This window comes from Elephas maximus, chromosome 12, assembly GCF_024166365.1.
Source record: "Elephas maximus indicus isolate mEleMax1 chromosome 12, mEleMax1 primary haplotype, whole genome shotgun sequence".
Lineage (NCBI taxonomy): Eukaryota > Metazoa > Chordata > Mammalia > Proboscidea > Elephantidae > Elephas > Elephas maximus.
This window is the reverse complement of record NC_064830.1, coordinates 44,471,456-44,495,927: the sequence shown is the minus strand read 5'-3', so window position 1 is coordinate 44,495,927 and position 24,472 is coordinate 44,471,456. Positions and strand designations below refer to the sequence as shown.

Here is a 24,472-nt window from a genome sequence, read left to right as displayed (position 1 = left end):
AAACTGGGGAATAGAAAAGTAAACAAAATCAATTTTTTCTTTTTCACCATATTTTTTCCCATTGGCAAACATTAGTCACATACCTAAATAAGCATGTAACTGAAGGTCTTTATTCTAATGTTTAGAAAAGACCTGGCAATCTGCTCCCATAAAGATTACAGCTTAGGAAACCCTAGGGGGCAGTTCTACTCTGTCCTATAGGGTTGCTATGAGTCAGAACTGAATCGATGGCAGTGGGGTTATTCTAATGTTTATATATCTCGGAGAAAAACACCCAGTAACTAGAAGGTAGAGTTTATACTTCATTCTCAGTTCTGAGAGGCAGCACAGCACATGGAATCTGCAATCTTAGCTCCACCACTCACTAGCTGTGGGAACTGCAGCAAGTTACTTCAACTCTGTGCCTCAGTTTCCTTCTCTGCGAAACCAAGGTAACAATAACTTTACCTTACGTGGCACCTGAGACTATTAAATGAAACAAAACATGTGAAGCACTCCACCTAGTCAGTCACCATGCTTTGTCCATTTTAAATCTTAAATCAAGAGTCACAAACTCATATGGTCACAGGGATCAGGCAGGTAAATTAAACAAAACAGGCCTTCATGAAATGATACAGACTAGTAAGGAAATGGCAAACTAGAGAGCAAATGCCTTTTTTAAAGAGGGCAAGCACTGATCCTTGACAAGAGGAAGCTCAGGCCCAACGTTGTCCAATATTGTGGATTTTCAAGAGAATCCAGAAATTTGCATTTTTATGGGTAATATCCTAATTTTTGAAACAAAGCAAACGTGGGCCAAATTAAACTATTTGTTGGCCAAATTCAGTGTCTGAGTAACCAATCTTGTCCTCCATCTTTAGGACAATCCTTAAAGGTCTCCAGATCACCTAACAGCCAGCCCCATAAACCCTGCCTCCACCATTCACCCATCTTCCACAAGCTACCAGGATGCACTCCCTAAAATTAAAATCTGATCCTGTTTAAAATTCTCTAGGGGGCTCCCTAAAATTTGTTAGCACTACAGTGTACCCAAGAACTACCTGAAATGTGTTTAACATGCAGATAATAGCAGATCCAATCAGAATCTCCCAAAGTGGGCCCAGGAGTATACTGTGTAAACACCTTCCCCTGGTGATTCTGATGCCAATAGTCCTTGAACCAGACACACACTGATCTAAAGGGTAAAATCCAGAAGGCCTTTACATCAAATCTTGCCCCTCTGATAGGGCCCCACCTTCCTCTCCAGTCTCATCTCCTGCCACTCCACCATCATGCATAACCCCCTCATCTCACCCCTTACTGCTCCCAGAAAACACTCTCTCAGATCTCCACACTTCGCACTACTCTGCCTGTTCTGCAACGCTTTTTCTCCCCTTTTCACCTAGTAATGTTGGGGCCTAATCAGCCTTCACCGTTCTAGACTGAGCTCTGCCTTCACCTCCATCCCCTCTCTGAAGCCTACCTCGGCTTGAACCCCTGGCTCTGGAAGCTGCCTCCTCTCCTCCCCCATAGCACCCAGGCACTCACCTGACTGCACTCAGTAACTATAACTGTTTATTTACATGTCCATGTGCCCTCACGCTGGATTCCTTGAAGCCAAGAACTTTCTTAGCATAATTTTGCAGCCCCTATGCTGTGCCTGACAGAGTGGGCTCTCAAATGCTTGTTGGATAAATAAAATCAAACCATATGAACCAGTAAGATGCAAGGCCAGATTCTGGTTCCTGAACATTATCAAAATGTACAGCCTCTCTCTACTAATTGTAATACTTATGAATTCACAAGTATCACAATTCCTGTAATCAGGTTGTTGATAACCAAGTTAATTAACTACCATAATACAGAAACTAATTCATCCTGAAATTATATTCTTAAAACCAAGCAAGATATTTGGTTTCAAGAATTTCACAAAACACTTCTTCTCTAAAGCAAATTGATACAATTTAAAACTAACTGCTACACTATCAATTAAAACTATGCCTTCCCTAGGTCAGATTAGTAAATCACAATAGAAGTTTCACCCTTAGATAAGTGGGAAAATTCCTCAACTCTAAAGACTTGTTCAAAAGAAGGGACAGGTGGAGGGGAGGAACAATAAGCCTGAAATTCCTGAACCTAACCCTCCGAAGTTACATTAATAAGCAACCAAGAGGAACAACGGTACTTAAACTCCCGACACCCTTCAAATTCAAAATACAAATGTATCCTTCCAATAGCCAGGAGAGGCACAGCTCCTTTTACCATACTTCCAAAGCGGCTTATATTCTCTTATACTTTCATTCCTGCAATGTGTACTTGCTAGCACCTATTCTGTTCATGGAAACCCTGGTGGCATAGTGGTTAAGAGCTACGGCTACTAACCAAAGGGTCAGCAGTTGGAATACGTCAGGCGCTCCTTGGAAACTCTTATAGGGCAGTTCTACTCTGTCCTATACGGTCGCTATAAGTAGGAATCGACTCGATGGCAGCGGGTTTGGTTTTTTTGCTTTATTCTGTTCCTGGAGCCCTGGTGGCGCAGTGGTTAAAAACTATGACGCCTAACCAAAAGGTCAGCAGTTCGAATCCCCCAGCCGCTCTCTGGAAACCCTATGGGGCAGGTCTACTCTGTCCTGTAGGGTCACTATGAGTCAGAACCAACTCGATGGCAACAGCTTTTTATTATGTTCATGGTACTGTGCTACACCTTGGGTACATGTTGAACATGACAGCCATTGGTCCAGCCCTCCCCAGAGCTCACATCCAACAGAGAAGGCACTCATTATTCAACAAACTTTAATAAAACTGTGGTAGGTAACACAGTGGAGAAGCACGAGTGTTAGGAAAGCACATACTAGAGAATCCATCCCCTGCTTTCTTCTGCAATGAAAATCAATTGTCTTACAGTTTCTCACTACAGAAACCTAATTACCAAGCCACATGTACACTCCTTCAGCAGTATTCTGTAAGACTGCCAGGTTTCCAACTGCAGCTCTCACATGTACCTCTAGGGAAGGTAAGAAATTAAACTAGTTCAAAAGTAATTTTCCACCAGCTCCTTTTATAGTATCAATTTTTCTCTACATTTTGTTGCTCTACTACACAGGGTCACACCAGGGAATAAAAATCCCTTTTGAGTGTTTTGAGTCCCTACCAACTTATGGGGTGACTTCTATTTAACAGCTCTTTTAATTCAGTAAGCATCTATAGAGTACTTACTACCTGAAGACCACACGATGCGAATGCAGTGACAGGAAGAAAAAATCTCTAGGTGCAATGCACAGTCCAGCAAAACAGACCACAGTTTTCCTTCAAACATGCTTGGATTTGTATTTTTAATATCAATACAGCAGTGTGTAAAGAAGCATCTACTGGAAGAATGTTTAGGTGATAAACTTGTGCTCTCTCTTTTTTTTTTTTTTTTAAGGAAGCCTCATTAAACACTGGACACTTGCTAAACTAACCTTTGTTTTCCAAGAGGATAGGAAATCTGCTGTCAGACACAGGAACTGAGTCAGATAATGGAAGAGTGGAAAAAGACGAGAGGAGAAAATTGGGCAAAAATTTTTTTTATCTAGTTTGAAAATGTAAACCTAGTGAAAACTGCTTATAAGAAAAAGTAGATTCCCTACTATAAACACTGCTGCAAATGAAACAGTTATTCTATTGGCACTTACTCAGAGTAAGGAAGAAAAAATTTGACATGTCAATATTTACAGTGCAGAGCGGATAACAGGAAAGGGGTAGAGGGAGAGGAGAAACAGGAGATAATTGGGTTAATGCCCTTCTGAAATGAAAGTTGTTAAGCCCTGGCCTGAGTTACCAAGGAGGCTCTGGAATCTCTTTCCACTTAGGTTTTCAACACAAGCCAGTGCCGCAGTTCAGAAGGGAACGACGCAGTACTGCCTGAAAGCAGAGGGTGTACCACGGGACTTTCTAAGGTCCCTTTCAGTTTTCCCAATTCCAATTAAACAAAATCCAGTATAATATTGTCAGTTATTCAATCAGTCCACAAATGCTTACCAGGTGCCTAGTATGTACACAAGAAGCCCTGGTGGCGTAATGGTTAGGCACTTGGCCGCTAGCCAAAAGGTTGGTGGTTCGAACCCAGCCAGGGGCTCCATGGGAGGAAAGACCAGGTGATCTGCCTAAAAAAGATTAGTCAAAAAACCCTGTGAGTCCCCAGCCACAAATGATGACTGCCCTGACAGGAAACTCAACAGAGAAACCCTAAGGGAGCAGGAGAGCAGTGGGATGCAGATCCCATATTCTTGTAAAAAGACCAGACTTATTGGTCAGACTGGGACTAGCAGGACCCTGGAGGCCATGGACCCCACACCTTCTATTAGCCCAGGGCAGGAACCATTCCCAAAGCCAACTCTTCAGACAGCGATTGGACTGGAATAGGGGATGGAAAATGATACTGGTGAAGAACGAGCTTCTTAGATCAAGTGGACACATGAGACTATGTTGGCATCTCCTGTCTGGATGGGAGATGAGAGGGCAGAGGGGGTCAGAAGCTGCCCGAATGAACACGAGGAGAGAGAGTGGAGAGAAGTACTGTGCTATCTCATTAGAGGGAGAGCAATTTGGAGTGTACAGCAGGGTGTATGTAAATTTTTGTATGAGAGACTGACCTGATTTGTAAACTTTCACTTAAAGCACAATAAAAATTAATTAAAAAAAAAAAAAACGCTGTGGGGCAGTTCTACTCTGTCACATGGGGTCACTATGAGTTGGAATCAACCTGATGGCACCTACCAACAATAAGAGCACAAGACACTGCTCAAGTTATGGTGGTACCTAATGGTGCAGCGGGTAACGCGATCAACTGCTAACTGAAAGGTTAGTGGTTCAAAACCACCAGGGGCTCTGCAGGAGGAAGATGTGGCAATCTGCTTCTGTAAAGATTTATAGCCTTGGAAACCCTATGTGATTGCTATGAGTTGGAACTGACCTGAAAGCAGTGGGTTGTTTTTGTTTTGTTTTTGTAAGACAGGCTTAACTACTTGGGCATTATATTTAATGTTAAAGAACTAATTCCATACTTAATTATAATTAGAAGTGCTTAGAAGGTAGCAGAGGGTACTATGAGAGCACATTTAAGAGGAAAGGAGGTGCTTATAGAAGGTTTCTCTGAGGAAGCGACACTTAAGCTAAGATGTAAAGATGAACACAAGTGGGGAGGGGGGCTGCATTCCTGGCTGACACAACAACATTAAGTGGAAAATTTGAAAAAGGTGGGGGGAGGGGGGAGACTGGGAGACGTAGACAGTGAGTGGCATGGGATGAAGCCAGTGACATAGTTAAGGTAAGGACCAGATCGTGCAGAGGCATGTAGATCATGTTACAGAGTTTTGGACTTCATTCCGAAAGCAATGCCAACACGGTGGAGGGTTTTAGCAAAGGAGTGATGTGACTAAATGCATATTTTTTTAAAAGATCACTATGAAACATAAAGGACTGGTAGGGCAAAAGTGGATGTGGCTGAGTAAGAAAATAAAATAGTACGATCCAAAGTATAAAATAAAGCATCCATGAGTCCACACTGATATAAATAAATGACTAAATAAGTGACTACACACGGGAGAAAAGACAAATCTCCCATGCAGAAGAGTTCCAAATAATTTATGTAGATACTCTGCCCTCAGTGAGGTGAAGCATAACTCTCCACTCCTAAAGTGCGGGCTGTCCACTGTCTTGCTTCCAAAGAGTACAGTACAGAAATGGGATAAAAAGAGTAACTTCATGGTGGAAGAACCAATAAAAGGACAAATGCTACCTCCACCAGGTGAACGAGATCAACATAAATCATGTTGATAGCATGTCCCGTTGATATGATTGAGAATGGCATTTTACTTCTGTGGTCTCCTTCCCAAAACCTATAACCCTTGTCTAACCATTAAAAAAAATCAGACCAATTCCAGTTGAAGGACATTCTATAAAATACCTGACCAGTATTCCTCAAAAGTATCAAGATGATCAAAAACAAGGAAATACCAAACGCACTGCAGTCGAGTGGATGCCGACTCATAGCAACCCTATAGGACAGAGTAGAACTGCCCCAGTTTCCAAGGATTCGAACTGCCGACTTTTCATTAGCAGCCATAGCACTTAACCACTATGCCACCAGGGTCCGAGAAAATGTCAAAGCCAAGATGAGCCTAAGGAGACATGACAGCTAAATGCAGTGTGGTATTCTAGATGGAATCCTGGAACAATAAAAGCACATTAAGTAAAAACTAAGGAAATACAAATAAAACATGGGCTTCAGTTAATAATAATGTATGAACACTGGTTCATTAACTGTGACGAATGCACCATGTTAACGTCAAATGTCAGTAACATGTAAAACTGGGTGTGTGGTATATGTGAACTCTCTGTACCAACCTCACAATTTTTCTGTAAATATAGAACTACTCTAAAATAAAATTTTGGTTTTTTTTTTTTTAATGTGGATGTGGAGAGAGAAGTAATAAAGTGACTCTTCTAGTTTAGGCTAAAAATGATAGAACACACAGAACCTGGTGATTCACTGGCCTGGGGGGCGGGGGGCGGGGGGCGGGGCGGGGCGGGACAGGAATGGCCTGAGAGTGAACAGGTACCAGGTAACTAAGACGAAAGTTTAAAAGCCCAGCTTTCAGGCTTGGGCAACTTGTTGGATGGTGGAGTCATTCCCTGAAAAGAGAATATCGGGGAGGAACCAGATTTGGTGAAAAGTTAACAACCAGCATTTAGTGGGGGCTCATTATGTGTCAGGTGCTTTACATACATTATCTCAAATCCTTATGATCATTTTTTACGGTAGAGATTGTTATCCCGCTTACAAAGATAAAAGAGGAACCGAATGGGGTTTAAATGACTTGCCCATGGCCAAATAAACTGGATTTTGCTATCAGGTGTATATGTACTCCAAAGCCCGCCTCTTTCCACTGCACAGTCCCTTCCTGCGCACACTTATTTCATCTGGCCGAGCAAGCGCCACCAGCGACTGCCGAGGAAGGCTGCCTCTGCTAGGAGTGGGGCGCAGCAGCAGAATGGCCTCAGTAAGTCACTCCGCCTCCCGCGCCTCGTCTGCCGAACGGTCATCTCCATCTCTGAAGTTGTATGCAGGAGAGGAGGTAGAAACTTCATTAAGACGAAGGCAATTAAACAAAACCGAGGGCGACTGCACCACCCTTCGGGGGCTTTCAAAATAATAAAGAGAGAAGAGACTTCTCTAGTTCGATTATCGGCGAGCGGTCTCGTACGGGAAAGGAAATCCCCCGGAAGGGACCAAGTCGGGACAGCGGACCTCGGGTGCTCTCACGCACCCCGACCCCAAACCCTCGCACTCGGCAGGACCCCCAGAAAAACGCCCGCCAGCCCGCCCGGAGCCAGGCAGACAAGGTGACACGGACGGCGCCGGCCCCTCAGTCGCCTGGGAGAGGCCGGGGCAACGAGGAGGGAAAGGAGCGTCCGCGGGGCCCGCGCTACCTTGTACTTATCAAAGCCGGCCAGCTGCTCCGGGCTCACGTACTCGTAACCAACCATCATGACGACCCGAAGATCGAGCGCCCACTCGGCAGCGACTCTCCGCGAGGAGGTGGTAAAACACGAGCACCGCACCGGCCGCGCAAGGCTGGAAGGGCTGGGCAGGCGGAGAAGAGCGGCGCTCCGCCCAACGCGCACGCGTAGCCTCCTCGGCCACTTCCGCCGCCTCCCGGCGCGCAAGCGCAGCGCCCACGTCTCACCACCCCCACGAGGGAGGGTTGCTAGCCGGCTCGTACGCCCCGCCCCCTGCGCTGCCGCAGTCCAATCGGCGTAGATCAGGCAACACTAAGACCTGCCTTTCAGGTCCCCTCCTTGCTTCATTTGCTAGCGTCAAAATTCGTGAGCTGAGGTAAGGCGAGGGGCCTGATGGCGCAGTGGTTAAAGCGTTGGCTGGTAACTGGAAAGGTTACCAGCCGCTATTTGGGAGAAAGATGTGGCAGTTGGCTTCCGTAAAGATTACAGCGTTGGAAACCCTATCGGGCAGTTGTACTCTGTCCTCCAAGGTCGCTGTAAGTCAGAATGACCATGAGTTTTGGTTTAGAGGTAACGCAAGGGGAGAGGTGAAAGGTCAGTTTCCCAGCAGGCCCTGCTCCTCATCGCTTTAGCAGGTGGGCATTTATATGGTATGTGCATCTGGGTGGATATTTGGGCATATCCTGTTAGTGCTGGGGTAGGGTGGTTGCGTGTGAACCAGTTCAGCAGTACCTTAATAGGCCTTAGTTCTCTCTCTCTATAGTGAAGTAAAAGAGTAAAGAAAAGGTCTGTGCCCCAGTACCTGCACGATGCACCGCACGCAGCGGGGCTTAATGAACATGGTTTGATGCAGGGAAGGCTAAGCTGCTGCCCAGACCAGTGGGAGGCTTGGTAGGAGGCTTTGTACAGTTACTAAAGGGACTTGAAAAGAGTGAAGGGCACTGAAGACAATCTGAACCTTGGACTGCCTCATTACACTCTGTTCTATCAAACCATTACAAGATAAGATTGTTAATGTCTTCTACCAGATAAAAACTATTTCTTAACCTCTAAAACCTATAGCCATGAAATTGTGTGGAGTCGAGTTCTACTTGCAGTGACCCTATAGGACAGAGTAAATATGCCCTGTGGGGTTTCCAAGAATGTGATATCTATGGAAGCAGACTGCCACATCTTTCTCCTGGAGAGCACCTGGTGGGTTTAACATTTTGGTTAGCAGCCGAGGTGTTAACCATTATGCCACCAGGGTACGTTTGCAAGAAGTGTTTTTTTATGTAATGGAAACCCAGTTAATTGAAGAACACTAGATCACTGACTAAAACTAAAACCAAGCCCATTGCCATCCAGTTAACTTGGACTCATAGCGACCCTATTGGACAGAGTAGAACTGCCGCATAGGATTTCCAAGGAATGGCTGGTGGTTTTGAACTGCCGACCTTTTAATTAACAGCACAGCTCTTATCCACTGCAAGACCAAGGCTCGGATGAATGACTAGTGTGTATCAATCTAGCAATAAAAATTGCTACCTTTTATTGAGCACCTTTACGCAGAGAACTTTAAATACATTATCACCAACGCCCATAACACTATGAGGTGGAAGGAGTCTTCACTTTGCAGATTAAGAAACCAAAATTGAGATTGTATAACTTGCCCAGTGTCACTTACACAGCTAGGAAATGATTGACCCAATATGAAATGAACTATGAGTATCCAAAGCCACTACCTCAAGAAGGCTGTCTTAGTTATCTAGGGCTATTGTTATTGTGTTTTCTTAGGTGCCGTTGAGTCAGTTCCGACACATAGCAACCCTATATACAACAGAATGAAACACTGCCTGGTCCTGTGCCGTTCTCACAATCGTTAAACTTGAGCTCATTGTTGCGGCCACTGTGTCAGTCTGTCTCATTGAGGGTCTCCGTCTTTTTCACTGACCCTCTACTTTACGAAGCATAATGTCCGTCTCTAGAGACCGATCCCTCCTAATAACATGTCCGAAGTATGTGAGTCAAAGTCTTTCCATCCACACTTTTCAGGAGCATTCTGGCTGTACTTCTTCCAAGACAGATTTATTCAATCTTTTGGCAGTCCACGGTATATTCAATATTCTTCACTAACACCATAATTCAGAGGCGATGGCTTTAACAAAGAGAAATTTATTCCCTCACAGTCTAGGAGGCTAGAAGTCTGAATTCAGGGTGCCAGCTCCAGAGGAAGGGTTTCTCTCTCAGTTGGCTCTGGGGGAAGGTCTTTGTCATCAATCTTCCCTGGTCAAGGAGCTTCTCAGCACAGGGACCCTGTGTCCAAAGGATGTGCTCTTAGCTCTTATTTCTTGGTGGTGCTTCTCCCTTTTATATCTCAAAAGAGGTTGACTTAAGATAAAACCTAACCTTGTAGATTGAGTCCTTCCTCATTAATACAACTGCCTTTAATCCTGCATCATTAACATCATAGAGGTAGGATTTACAACATATAGGAAAATCACATCAGATGACAGAATGGTGGAGAACCACAAAATGCTTGGAATCATGGCCTAGCCAAGTTGACACACATTTTGGGGGGATACAGTTCAATCAATAACATTCCACCCTTTGGTCCCCCAAAATTCATGTCTTTGCCACATGTAAAACACGTTCACACCATCATATCATAGCAAAAGTCTTAACTCCAAGTCCAAAATCCAACAACTCCTCTTCATCTGTGAAACCTAGAATACAGGTTATATGCTTCCAAAGTACGATGGTGGAACAGACACAAGCTAGACATTTCCATTCAGATGGGAGAAATTGGAGGAAAAGAAGGAATAACTGGCATCAAGCAAGTCAGCAGAGCACATCACATTAGCTCTCAAGGCTTGAAAATAATCCTCTGTTGTCTGAGACAATTTAGGCAATGGTCCTGCCCTCCAGATGCTGGACGCTGGCCACACTGTCCAGATTCTGAGCAGGGGTCCTTTGGACCTGGGCTTCAGCACCACTTTCCAGGCCCACTGGCACAGCAATTCTGTTCCCTCGGCTTTAGGCAGCCCCATTCTCCTAGTCCATCTGAGTGGCAACTCCAGCCTTTGAGACCCCAGAGGTTGTGGGCCTACCCTTTGAGACTGAGGCAGCTCTGCTTCCTTTGTTCCTTGTCTCTTCAGCTTCTGCTTCCTGGTTCCTTTGTCACTCTGCTCTGCTGGAGCAAGCATTCCAAATCTCTTTAGCTCCACCTTTGGCAGGAAGGCACTCAGCTCTCTTGCTCCATGGGTCAGCAAGCCTAGCTTAACCAATAAGTGCCAGGAGGCACTCCACTCCACCAGGAAGCCTCCTGCACGCAGGCACTCAGCTGTCTGGCTCTGTGGGTCAGCTCCAGTGCTGTTTCAAGCTGGTCTCCTGGTTCTGTTGTTGCCGTTTCTCTGCTGCTGCTTCTCAATGTCTGCACCATTTCCGGTGTAACAGCTCTCCTCGTTTCCTTCTGAGTCCTCACCAGAATTGTCTTTGATGGCTGTAATTCCACCAACAGTCTCTTCCAAGCAATCTAAACTTTTGCTATTAGGCACTTTAAAACTCCTCCAGTCTCTATCCATTCACAGTGTCAAAACCGTTTCCACATTTTGGGTATGTCAGAGCAGCACCCCATTCTTCCAGTACCAAGTTCTGTCTTATTTATCTGGTGCTGCTATAACAGAAATACTGATAGCCAACGCATCTAGGAGCTGCTTACCAAAAAAAAAAAACAAACCCGTTGCCATTGAGTCAATTCTGCCTCATAGGGTTTCCAAGGAGTGACTGGTGGATTCCATCTGCCTGGCAACCGAACTCTTAACCACTGTGCCAACGGGGCTCCAGGAGCTGCTTGTTGCTCTACCAAGGATGATGTCCTTCTCCAAGGACTGATCTCTCCTGATAACACGTCCAAAGCATGTGAGATGTAGTCTAGCTGTCCTTGCCTCTAAGGAGCATTCTGGTTGTGCTTCTTCCAAGGCAGATTTGTTCGTTCTTTTGGCAGTCCATGGTATATTCAATGTTCTTTGCCAATACCACAATTCAAAGGCGTCAATTCTTTGATATTCCTTATTTGTTGTCCAGCTTTCATATGCATACGAGGCGATTAAAAACACCAGGGCTTAGGTCAGGCACACCTTAGTCTTCAAGGTGACATCTTTGCTTTTTAATACTTTAAAGAAGTCTTTTGCACCAGATTTGCCCAATGCAACGTGTCTTTGATTTCTTGACTGCTGCTTCTATGGGTGTTAATATAACTTTTTAACCTAACCTTGTAGATTGAGATTTCATCCTTAACATAACTGCCTCTAATCCTGCCTCATTAACATCATAGAGGCAGGATTTATAACACATAGGAAAATCACATCAGATGACAAAATGGTGGACAATCACATAAAGCTGGGAACCATGGCCTAGCCCAGTTGACACATATTTTTGGGGGGACATGATTCAGTCTATAACAGCCTCTCTATCTCTCTAGGTCACTTAGACAAGGGTGATTATTTTGAGATCTCTTTAATAGTCCTTACCTTCATTCATTCATTCATTCAACAAATATTTATTGAGGGCCTAATATATGAAAGCACATTATTTCCACATGTGTTTTATCTCCCCTTATATAAGATTCATGTAAGGTAAGATATAAAGGAGTCCTGGTGATGCAGTGGCTAAAGCTCTAGGCTGTTAACCTATGAGGTCCTCGGGTCGAACTCACAGCCACTCAATGGGAGAAAGATGTGGCAGTCTGTTTCCTTAAAGATTAAAACAAACAAACAAAAAAACACTGCTGTGGAGCCTAACTCATAGTAGCCCTATAGGGAAGAGTAGGGCTGTACCACAGGGTTTCCAAGGAGCAGCCAATGGATTCAAACTGCCAGCCTTTCGGTTAGCAACCAAGCTCTTAACCACTGCACCACCAGGGCTCTTCATAAAGATTACAGCCTTGGAAACCCTATGGAGCAGTTCTACTCTGTCCTATAGGGTCACTATAAGTCAAAATCGACTTCATGGCAATGAGTTTTTTTAATAAACATAAAGCACCTATCATCATACTTGGTACATGGTAGATGATCAATAAACTTGAGTGTCCTTTCCTCTAGATGATCAATAAACTTGAGTGTCCTTTCCTCTCACTTGCCCCCAAGGCCAGGGTTTATATGTTGTACATCTTAATTTCCTCCATGTCCCATAGCCCAATGGCTTGCAAATAATGCATGGCCAATACATTTTGCTGAATGAATTAGCAAAGGACTTTTTAATATGCTGTAAAGTGCCAGCTTTGAGAAAGACATTAGAAATGTGGATCTCCCCGTAATTTAAGAATATTGGCTTTTGTTAAAAGAAAACTATGTAAACACCTTCTTGGACCTAAAAATATTTCCTTTATGCAGGCTATTGTATTCTAAATTCCTTCTCTGCATTGGTGAAACTGAATTGACATGCCTTTGAGCAAAGTACAAATTTTTAGACAACATATTAATCAGACTGAGGCTGTACTACTCAAGTAATGCTATCTATAGCAAGCAGCAGATTTCCTCTGCTGTGTTTTCTCCTAACCAATATAAGGAGACAAGGACTCTTACTGTCAAATGATTTTTAATATAAGGTCTGTCTTATCCATCTGACATATAAACTTCATACTTGTAAAACATATTTAAGTTAATTGTGGAAAGCCATAAAATGTGGCTTGAGTACAAATATTCCGTAAACTGCACTTAATGTTAATCACTTCAGACTTAAGCAAACTAAAAATAGCATTTCTGATTTTAAAAAATTCTTTTCCTACCTGTGATATTTTCTCCAAAAACAATTTTTTTTTTTTAAAGCAGCTTTTAATTTTATGCAGCCCTGGTGGTGCAGTGGTTTAGAGCTTGGCTGCTAACTGGAAGGCCAGCAGTTTGAACCCACCAGTTGCTCCTTGGAAACCCTATGGAGCAGTTCGACTCTACCCTATAGAATTGCTATGAGTTGGATTCAACTCGTTGGCAACAGATTTTGTTTGTTTGTTTGTTTAATTTTATAAAAGCAGTTACAATTTGCTGTCTCTCTATAGAAGGTTGTACAAGTTTGAATCAATTTTAAGTCCATCTGATAATGTCTAAACTGAAACACAACACAGAGCTTTGTTTATACTTTGACATCTGTTACTTACTGGCTGTATGATCCCAGGCAAATTACTTTTTTTTCTTTTTTAAATTGTACTTTTAGATGAAGATTTACAGAACAAACTAGCTTCTCATTAAACACTTAGTACACATATTGTTTTATGACATTGGTTAACAACCCCACCACGTGTCAACACTCTCCCTTCTCAACCTTGGGTTCCCTCCTACCTTCTAGTTCTTACCCCAGAGCTGTGCCACTTTAGTCTTGTTTTGTTTTATGTACTTGTCCAATCTTTGGCTGAAGGGTGAACCTCAGGAGTGACTTCAGTACTGAATTGAAAGGGTGTCCAGGGGCCATTCTCTCAGGGTTTTCCCAGGCTTTATCAGGCTAAGACAGGGAACAAAGGGACCCCCAAATCTGCAAACAAAGTAACAGGAAATGGGCCAGGGCACAGAAACAAAGGCATTCCCCAGAACAATGGGGCAGGGTATCAGAAAATAGCCTACAAACTTCTTTAAAGTTGTCTTTCAGAAGCAGCTGGATAAAACCAGCCCCAGGGACATGCGCAGAACATCTACCTGTTGACTGCCCTGTGACTTTCTACCAGGGCAGTGAGGGGCTGCAGTAGCAGCCAGAGAATCGACATCAGAGAGTGAGAGACTGCAGGTGCAACACCTGCTATGAATCCCAGAGGCCTCCGGGACAGGAGCCATCTTAGAAAGCAGCTGCGCACGCACTGTAGTTAACATATGCCTATGCCTATATCTATGAATAAACATGAATCTTTTCCCACCCAAGAACTTTTAAAAACCCAGGCAAGTCTTCTGTTCTGTGAAACAGGGGTATGTGTTGCTTAGGCCATCCTCATCTCCGCTCGTAAGCCTCTTCAATAAAGCTTTTCTCATGTGGAAAACTCTGCGTGCCTTACCTGTTCATTCTTGACCTGTGAGAAGCAAGAACCTTATTCGATTCTGGTAACAACTTGGCGAGCCAGCCAGGAGACTCCAGCAGACAGGGGACCCTTTGTGTCCCGTTCTCAGAACCAAGGCAGCATGGACAAGAGAATTGCCTGACCCCAACGGACGAATGAAGCAGCTGCCGAAACTGATTTCTTCTTGCGTTTCTCTGCCTGGTGAGGATTTCTCCCCCATACTTCTTATGGCCTGACCTTAGTTTCGTTTTCCTCCCGAGCAAACTTTCTGTTTTTCTGTCTGTTTTTCCTCGGAAACGTGAAGCGCAATAACGAGGACTCAATAGACCTTCAAGTGGTGAATAAGAGTCACTCGCCTGGGTAAAGCCACCCAGGAGTCCCTCACAGACAGGTGTCTTGTACTGTGGGGACAGAGCCACTAGCAAAGGGTGAAGGGTCCCCAGTGTGATGGTTTTTTCTGACCCTAGGGACCAAGGGATGCCTTCTTTAACCTCAGGGACTAGGGGGCTCCACACCAGAATTACTACTGTAAGGTCTGTGGAGGGCCCTCAGTGCGATGGGTCTTCTGACCCTAGTGACCAAGGGACAACTTCTTTCTGACCCCAGGCAGTAGGGAATTTCTGGTCTGCTGGTACTGCACTCTTTGATGGGAACTGCGGCCCATCCCTTTTCCTCCTCTTTCCCTTCCTCTCAAGCTGGCTTTTTGCCCAGCCACTTGTTTCAGGCGTCATTTTTGTGAGTCTCGATATTGTCTGTCTCTAGATGGTGCACCCTGTTTCTGGGAGAACGGATGCAGAGGTCTCTGTTTAGTTTGAGAGATTGAAGCCCCTCCATTTGGTATTAGAGATGAGAGGTATCTGGAAGATCGAAGTGGAGATTCGGATAGTCCTAGTAATGTGTTAGACCTCACTAAGCCCTTTCTGACTTGTCTGATCTGAGCACTCTGTTTATGTGTGAACAGGGCTGTCTGGGAGGTTGATACTGCAAGATTATCTCAGTCACTTCTGTCTATGTCTTACGTGCAATTTGTGTGTGTTGCATAGAAATTAATTGGTGAAAAGAAATTCAGGTTAAATTAGAACATACTTATAGAGACTCCTGAGAATTTATTGATTGGGCTGAAGAAAGAAGGTAATTTCCTCTTAAAGGAAAAGTAGCAGTTCCAGAACAGCAAAAGAGAAAGAAATTGTTGTCTTTTGCCTTTCAAAATGTCTAGGTACACTTAAACATATGTAAATAAATTGGGATGACTCCCTCCAGTCCCCCTAGCTAAGAATTGATGGATTGATTTACAAAATCTCTAAAGAGCTTTTGTATTTACTGGGCAGATAGCCTTTCAAAATGCCTAGTCAATTTAAACTTATGTAAATGAATCAGAATGGTCTAATCTTGTCTTCTACCCTGAGTTAAAAGGTAAGTAAGGGTAGGGCAAGATCAGGCCTCAGCCACCAGCCCTCAGCCACCAAGGTCAAAGAGAATCACAATGAGACATGCCTGAAATGGCCTGGAGAGATGTTTCCAACAGCAGCCAGAGACTTAAGGTTATATTCATTATTAATGAATTAGTCAGTTGAACACAGACTTTGTCATTTCCAAAGCCAGTTGATAAAATTAGATTGGAAAAATATGAGAAATAGTCAATTAGTTATGTTTTATAGTTTACAGGCTTAAAATAATTTCTAAGACCTTTTAGGCAACTTATTGATGTAATACCACAAGAAAAAGGATACATATATATGTATATTTGAGTCAGCTAATGAGTGAGTTCATTTTTGCCATTTTAAAGGGATGTACTAGAAGGTATGCAACAAAGACAATGCTAAGAGGTTTATTAAAAATAAATTTATTTGATATGGTCTTAAGTTTTATCTATCTGACTGAAGTTTAATGGTTTTATTTATGAGATTTTCAGGAGCTTTTATAGCATATAAAACAAAAAATTAGGTTTCCTGCTGTTAAAATAACAAAATTTTCTTTGATTACTGAGTTGATGATAAAGTCCTGACAAATTTGAAAGCCACGAAAACTTTTTTTATAAAGAAAGAGTGCTAAAAAAGGTTTATTTAACATGTTATAAAGTACATAGAACGTGTTGTTAAAATCTAAGAAGCACCCAATTCTTTCTCTTTGGGTTAAAATTTATGTTAGTGTTTCCTCTTGTCTTTTTGCCTAATGTTAGACAACAAACGCATAATATTATGTCATCCTAATTGCTAACTTGGTTGCAAATTTATTTATTTTTTGAATCTGGCATCATTAAAGCAAATAGTTTGATTAGAGAAGTCACATCATTTACCTATGAAGTTATTTTTATTACTGTTCAGGTATTTAGAGACTTGACAATCTTGGCATATTCTTGGTATATCCTGACTGTATTGTGTTGTGTCTCGGGATTTTTATGTATAACATCTGAAGTTCTTTAAAAATATGGTTAATGCTTATTATTGGAAATATTTTTATCTGAAGTTTTTTTTTAACCTATTTTATTTGGCCTTTACATTATGCGTGTAATTAATTTCTATCAGGTCTTTCAGCATTAAAAATTATGTTTATAAATTAATCATGACCATAGTAAGTTTTGTCATTTACACATAAGTTTTTACTTTGCTGATTTTCTGAAAATATTTGTCCAGAATATCTCAACAAAAAGGATGGACTATATTGGACTTATGAAAGGGACTGTGACTAAACTCAATCAAAATTTCCAGGACTCTTAATGCAGATGCTGGTACGTTCGCAGACTACGGTTGATTCAGTATTACCTGGACCAGAAATTAACTACATAAGACTGAGTAAACAAAACAATACTATGAGTTTTATGTGGGATGTTTTAAGGTCTTTCTTTCTGGAAATAAGAAATGCTTTAAGGCCCTACTTTCTGGAGATAAGAAACCGTATTCCTCTTTTCTCCTAAATTATCTAACTGGTGGGGTTAGATATTGTAACTCTTGAATTAGAAGTTCCTGTTGAAAAACTTAAAGTTATAAATATCATAACCAGAAAAGCGTCTGAAATTTGAGTTACGATTTTAATATACAACCTAAAGTCTTAGAGAATGTAGGTGCTGCTGAAGCACATGAAAAACAGTTACTGATGCTACTTATGTGCAAAAAAAACACCTTATGAGATTTGTTTCCTTGGTTCAAAGGCCTTAGGTTCATGGTTTCATTGGTTATTTCAGACAATTGGCCTAATGTTAGTGTTTCTATTCTATCTCCTGATTTGCTGGGCGGTGCCTGAGATCTTAAAAATCAGATAGTGCCCAATTTATTTAATATTTTTGATCAAAAGATTCTATAACAAGATCATGATCCAAAGAAGGGAACCATAAAAGAATTATGATTCTCTTGAAATCCATATTTCTGGCTTTCACAGAGGTTGAGTCAACCAACACAGGCCATTGCCTTTGGGTGTCCTTTTGAACCTAGAGCTTTGAGAAAAAACTGATTTCTGAAGCCACTTTGAGTCAAACAATAATTCAGATACACTAACAAGACCATTTTGCTCTGGGCATTGTGCTTTTTTTTGAAAAATTCAGTCTGTTTTGAGAAACTGACTCCAAAGATCAGTAGATAGAGTTATGTTTAGGGTACATCAGTAATAGGTTTAATCAGTCTTCAAGACAATGTTGTATAAAGTACCTGTCTAATGTTTGTAATCAAATTCTTACCGCTTGCTGTACAAAAAATTACATACCTTAAAGAAACCAGGTTCTCAGAAGAGATCAACCTCATGGCTCAGACTCCATTTTGTCTTAGGTTCTACTTCTGCTTCTGAATAAGTGACCCATTACTGTTAATAGGTAAACCAAGGAGGGGCAGCTTACCCTCAGGAAGAACACTTAGTATGTTCTGGATGGATTAACTGGAGAGCTCCAACAGGAAAAGCCCATTCTGTATTATCTTGCTAAAATCACATCTAATTTTCTCAATATGTGTTTTCTCTAGACAAACTGTGTGTTCCTCCTAGATATGTTTTTATGTAATATATCCACTACTGGGATACCAGTTTCTATAATTTCCGCCTTCGGTTTGATCACCTTTCTTGGGAATAGACATAAATATGGATCTCTTCCAGTCAGTTGGCCAGGAAGCTGTCTTCCATATTTCTTGACATAGACAACTGAGCACCTCCAGCACTGCATCTGTTTGTTGAAACGTCTCAATTGATATTCCATCAATTCCTGGAGCCTTGTTTTCGCCAATGCCTTCAGAGCAGCTTGGACTTCTTCCTTCAGTACCATCGGTTCCTGATCATACGCCACCTCTTGAAATGGTTGAACATCAACTAATTCTTTTTGGTATAATGACTCTGTGTATTCCTTCCATCATCTTTTGATGCTTCCTGCATCGTTTAATATTTTCCCCATAGAATCCTTCACTATTGCAACTCGAGGCTTGAATTTTTTCTTTAGTTCTTTCAGCTTGAGAAACACCGAGTGTGTTCTTCCCTTTTGGTTTTCCATCTCCAGCTCTCTGCACATGTCATTGTAATACTTTACTTTGTCTTCTCGAGAGGCCCTTTGAAATCTTCTGTTCAGTTCTTTTACTTCATCAATTCATCCTTTTGCTTTAGCTGCTCGACATTTGAGAGCAAGTTTCAGAGTCTCCTCTGACATCCATCTTGGTCCTTTCTTTCCTGTCTTTTCAGTGACCTCTTGCTTTCTTCATGTATGATGTCCTTGATGTCATTCCACAACTCGTCACTACAGTTCAATGCATCAAATCTATTCTTTACATGGTCTCTAAATTCAGGTGGGATGTACTCAAGGTCATGTTTTGGCTCTCGTGGACTTGCTTTGATTTTCTTCCGTTTCAGCTTGAACTTGCATATGAGCAATTGATGGTCTGTTCCACTGTCGGCCCCTGGCCTTGTTCTGACTGATGATATTGAGCTTTTCTATCGTCTCTTTCCACAGATATAGCCAATTTGATTTCTGTGTGTTCCATCTAGCAAGGTCCATGTGTATAGTCGCCATTTATGTTGGTGAAAGAAGGTATTTGCAATGAAGTAGTTGGTTTTGCAAAATTCTACCATTTGGTCTCTGGTATTGTTTCTATCACCAAGGCTATATTTTCCAACTAGAGATACTTCTTCTTTGTTTCCAACTTTCGCATTTCAATCACCAGTAATTATCAATGCATCTTGATTGCATGTTCGGTCAATTTCAGACTGCAGCAGCTGATAAATATCATTAATATCACACACAAGCAAAATTTTCCTGAACATCATTCAAAAATGGCTGCAGCAGTATATTGACAAGGAACTGCCAGAAATTCAGGCCGGTTTCAGAAGAGGATGTAGAACCAGGGATATCATTGCTGATGTCAGGTGGATCCTGGCTTAAAGTGGAGAATACCAGAAGGATGTTTGCCTGTGTTTTATTGACTATGCAAAAGCATTCACCTGTGTGGATCATAACAAATTATGGATAACATTGCGAAGAATGGGAATTCCAGAACACTTATTTGTACTCATGAAGAACCTTTACATAGATGAAGAGGCAGTTGTTTGGACAGAACAAGGGGATACTGCATGGTTTAAAGTCAGGAAAGGTGTGCATCAGGGTTGTATTCTTTCACCATACCTATTCAATCTGTATGCTGAGCAAATAATATGAGAAGCAGGACTATACGAAGAAGAATGGGGCATCAGGATTGGAGGAAGACTCATTAACAACCTGCATTATGCAGATGACACAACCTTGCTTGCTGAAAGTGAGGAGGACTTGAAGCACTTACTAATGAAGATCAAAGACCATAGCCTTCAGTATGGATTGCACCTCAACATAAAGAAAACAAAAATCCTCACAACTGGACCAATGAGCAACATCATGAGAAGCAGAGAAAAGATTGAAGTTGTCAAGGATTTCATTTTACTTGGATCCATAATCACCAGCCATGGAAGCAGCAGTCAAGAAATCAAAAGATGCATTGCATTGGATAAATCTGCTGCAAAGGACCTCTTTAAAGTGTTGAAGAACAAGGATGTCACCTTGAAGACTAAGGTGTGCCTGACCCAAGCCATGGTATTTTCAATCACATCATATGCATGTGAAAGCTGGGCAATGAATAAGGAAGACCAAAGAAGAATTGACGCCTTTGAATTGTGGTGTTGGCGAAGAGTATTGAATATACCATGGACTGCCAAAAGAACGAACAAATCTGTCTTAGAAGAAGTACAACCAGCATGCTTCTTAGAAGTAAGGATGGCGAGACTGCTTACATACTTTGGACATGTTGTCAGGAGGAATCAGTCCCTGGAGAAGGATGTCACGCTTGGCAGAATACAGGGTCAGCAGAAAAGAGGAAGACCCTCAATGAGGTGGATTGACACAGTGGCTGCAACAATGAGTTCAAGCATAGCAACGATTTTAAGGATGGCTCAGGACTGGGCAGTGTTTCGTTCTGTTGTGCATAGGGTCGCTATGAGTTGGAACCAACTCAACGGCACCTAACAACAACAACATACTGGTTTAGATGATCCCTTTCCAACTGATAGTGAATTTACGTAGACAATTTCTTGCTTAGATTCCTGATAAATGTGTGGACTTTGATAACTTTGGGATTATCTTTAGATATTCATAGTAAATATTAGAAAGGTAATGTTAAATTTGTTATCCACTGTAAAACAAAAGTCAAAAGAAACCCCATTGGTTCAACACTCAGGGTATGGTTGATAAATTAAATTCCTATTTATAGACAAAGACTCCCATGAGAATTCCCTCATTGTTTGGTGAGTATCAAGTCAGACCAATGTGAGTATTGCAAAAAAGAAAGGCCATTAAAAGGCAGAGTGTCCAGAGCATCCTAAAACAGGGCCCAGTTGACCTCCCCCCACCCCGCCCAAGGCCAATCCAGGCAGGTCCACAGCGCCTGATGTCCATCTCAGAGAAAGAGGAAGAGAGGCCCTATTGACGAGGCCCAGTGGTCCACTTAGCTCCTGGCCAGAAGACCATCAGTATTTCTGCAACAGAGCCTTGGGTTACTCTCGATGTGGGAGGTAAGGAGACTGGATTTTTACTACACACAAAAGCTGCCTTCTCTGTTTTAACCCAAAATCCAGGCCCACTCTCCATTTGTGACTGTACAGTCGTTGGGGTTGACAAAAAGCCTAAAGGAAGGAACTTTATTTTTCCCCTTTCCTGTGAAGTGGGCCAGAGAATGTAAAAACAGAGGAGGAGGCCAAGATATTTGGTGCACAGTGTGGGAAGCACTCCCGTTTGTTACTTGGTTTCTACCCTCTTTGGGCCCACCTCCTAGATAACCCAGAGTTAAAGTTGTGCCAAACTTTGAACTCTGCCACCCTTTTACCACCCCTCAGAATATCTGAGCCTATTCATAACTGTCTAGAAGTAGATAATGAAGTCTACTCTAGTTGTCAGGGCCCCCAAGAAAAACTCCTAGAAAATGCAGAAGTTGAGTGGTATGCAGATGAGAGCAGCTTTGTCGAACAAGGCATCTGTAAAGCAGGTTATGCAATTGTCAGACAGAGTGGTATTATTTGAGGCAAGAGCTTTACCACCAGAAACATCAGCCCAAAACACTGAGCTAACTGCTCTTGTACGTACCCTAAGGGAAAAGAAGGATTTTTCTTATGATGAGGCAACATGGATAAAGGATGATGAAAGAGTATTATATGTGCCTGAATATTTATTATGGAAAATAGTACCAATAGTTGTGAGATCTGTCTGAAGAACAATCCACAAAGCCACCCTATACCCCCACGTCTAGCTAGACTTTCCAGCATTGGGGTACATACACAGGGGAGGATTGGCAAATAGAGTTCACTGAATGGGTAGAAGCCTTTCCCACTAGAACAGAAAAGGCTTTGGAAGTGGGAAAATTCCTATTAAAAGAAAGAATTCCCCAACTTGGACTACCAAGGTCTTTACAATCTGACAACGGCGCAGCATTCGTAACAAAAGTAAGCCAGGCTCTCTCCACAGCCTTGGGCATAAATTACAAGTTACATACAGCCTGGCATCCTCAGTCCTCAGGAGAAGTAGAAAAGATAAATCAGACTCTAAAAAGGACATTGGCAAAGCTGTGTCAAGAAACTCAGGATACTTGGATTAAGTTATTACCCATAGCCCTCATGAGAATTAGGGCTACCACTAGGGGAAATTTAAAACTCAATCTGTATGAATTGCTATATGGAAAGCCCTAAGAGGATTTGGTAATAATGTGTTCCCCGGACCTGTGGTTTATTTGCACCTAGAACCAAGCCTGCACTCTTCTTACACTGTCTTGCCTTGCACCCTGGGTTATCTCCACTCCTACCCAGGGTACCAGTGGAGTCTTGTACAGGAAAAGACGGGTACCAGTGGCATTCCTAGCCATGAGGGTAGCCACCGTAATGTCTAGAGCCTTGACCAGGGGAATAGTCCAAGCTCCTGGTCATGCAAGGCTACCAACTGATTCCCCCAAGATGGGTCCCAATAGTGCACACTAACTCAGATCAGGTAATGAGAGACTTCTACTCAGTTAGACAGAAACAATGCCCCAGTCCAGCATGAAGAAGTTACAGAAGCCGAGACCTCCATCCGCATTCCCATAAAGAGTAAGGGGGAGTAAGAAAGGGAACACAGGGGCCCCCAAAACTGCAAACAAAGTAACAGGAAACGGGCCAGGGTGCAGAAACAAAGGCATTCCCCAGAATAATGGGGCAGGGTATCAGAAAGTAGCCCACAAACATCTTTAAAGTTGTCTTTCAGAAGCAGCTGGATAAAACCAGTCTCAGGAACATGTGCAGAACATCCACCTACGGCCACTGTGTGACCTTCCACCAGGGGCAGTGAGGGGCTGCAGTAGCAGCCAGGGAATCGAACTCCAGGAGTGAGAGACTGTGTAGGCGTGACACCCCATAATAAGTCCTGCTATGAATCCCAGAGGCCTCTGGGACAGGAGCCATCTTAGAAAGCAGCTGTGCTCATACTGTAGTTACACATATCCCTGCTTATGCCTATGAATAAACGTGAATCTTTTCCTTCCCAAGAACTTTTAAAAACCCAGGCAAGTCTTTTGTTCTGTGAGACGGGGATATGTGTTGCTTAGGCCCTCCTCGTCTCTACTTGCAAGCCTCTTCAGTAAAGCTTTGCTTGTGTGGAAAACTCTGTGTGCCTTACCTGTTCATTCTTCTTTTTTTTTTTTTTGACCATGTAAGCGATGGTTTACCTGTTCATTCTTGACCAGTGAGAGGCAAGAACCTTATTTGATTCCAGCAACAAGGCCGGCAAGTCTGGTCCTTCTTTTTCAGTTAGAATTTTGTTCTACATTTTTCTCCAGCTCTGTCCAGGACCTTCTATTGTGATTCCTGTCAGAGCAGTTAGTGGTAGTAGCCAGGCACCACCTAGTTGTACAGGACTCAGTCTGGTAGAGGCCATGGGAGATGTGGTCCATTTGTCCTTTGGACTAATCTTTCCCTTGTATCTTTAGTTTTCTTCATTCTTCCTTGCACCTGAAGGAGTGAGACCACTGGAGTATTCTAGATGGCTGTCCATAGGCTTTTAAGACCCCAGACGCTACTCACCAAGGGAGAATGTAGAACATTTTCTTTATAAACTATCTTATGCCAGTTGAGCTAGACATTCCCCAAGACCATGGTCCCCACAACCCTCAGCCTAGCAATTCAGTCCCTCAGGGAGTTTGGATATGTCTATGGAGCTTCCATGACCTTGCCAGGCAACTTACTTTACCTAGGCACAGTTTTCTTTTTAAAAAGAAGGCACTAGACTGAACCTCTAAAATCCTATTCATCTCTCAAATTCAGTGAAACTATGAATTGTTTAACTTCTTTGAGATTAAGTCAGCTCACCTGGAAAATGATAATTCTTACCCTGCCTTACAGTTATTATGGAGAGTATGTGAGATGATATGGCTTAAGCCTGTTAAATTAAAAAAAAAAAAAAAAAAAAGGCTGTTAAATTAAAAAAAAAAAAATAGGCCCATACAAATATACGGTGTTATTATT

General features: G+C 42.5%; 1 protein-coding gene across 1 annotated transcript in view; it reads right to left on the bottom strand.

The window, feature by feature from the left end:
* SELENOI (selenoprotein I) overlaps nucleotides 1-7,646 on the bottom strand; it is a 49,241-nt gene extending 41,595 nt beyond the window's left edge. Inside the window, exon 1 of the mRNA XM_049903390.1 lies at nucleotides 7,453-7,646. Coding sequence (XP_049759347.1) covers nucleotides 7,453-7,512 — 60 coding nt within the window. The 5' untranslated portion in view covers nucleotides 7,513-7,646. The remainder of the gene's footprint in view (nucleotides 1-7,452) is intronic.
* Nucleotides 7,647-24,472: the final 16,826 nt, after the last annotated feature.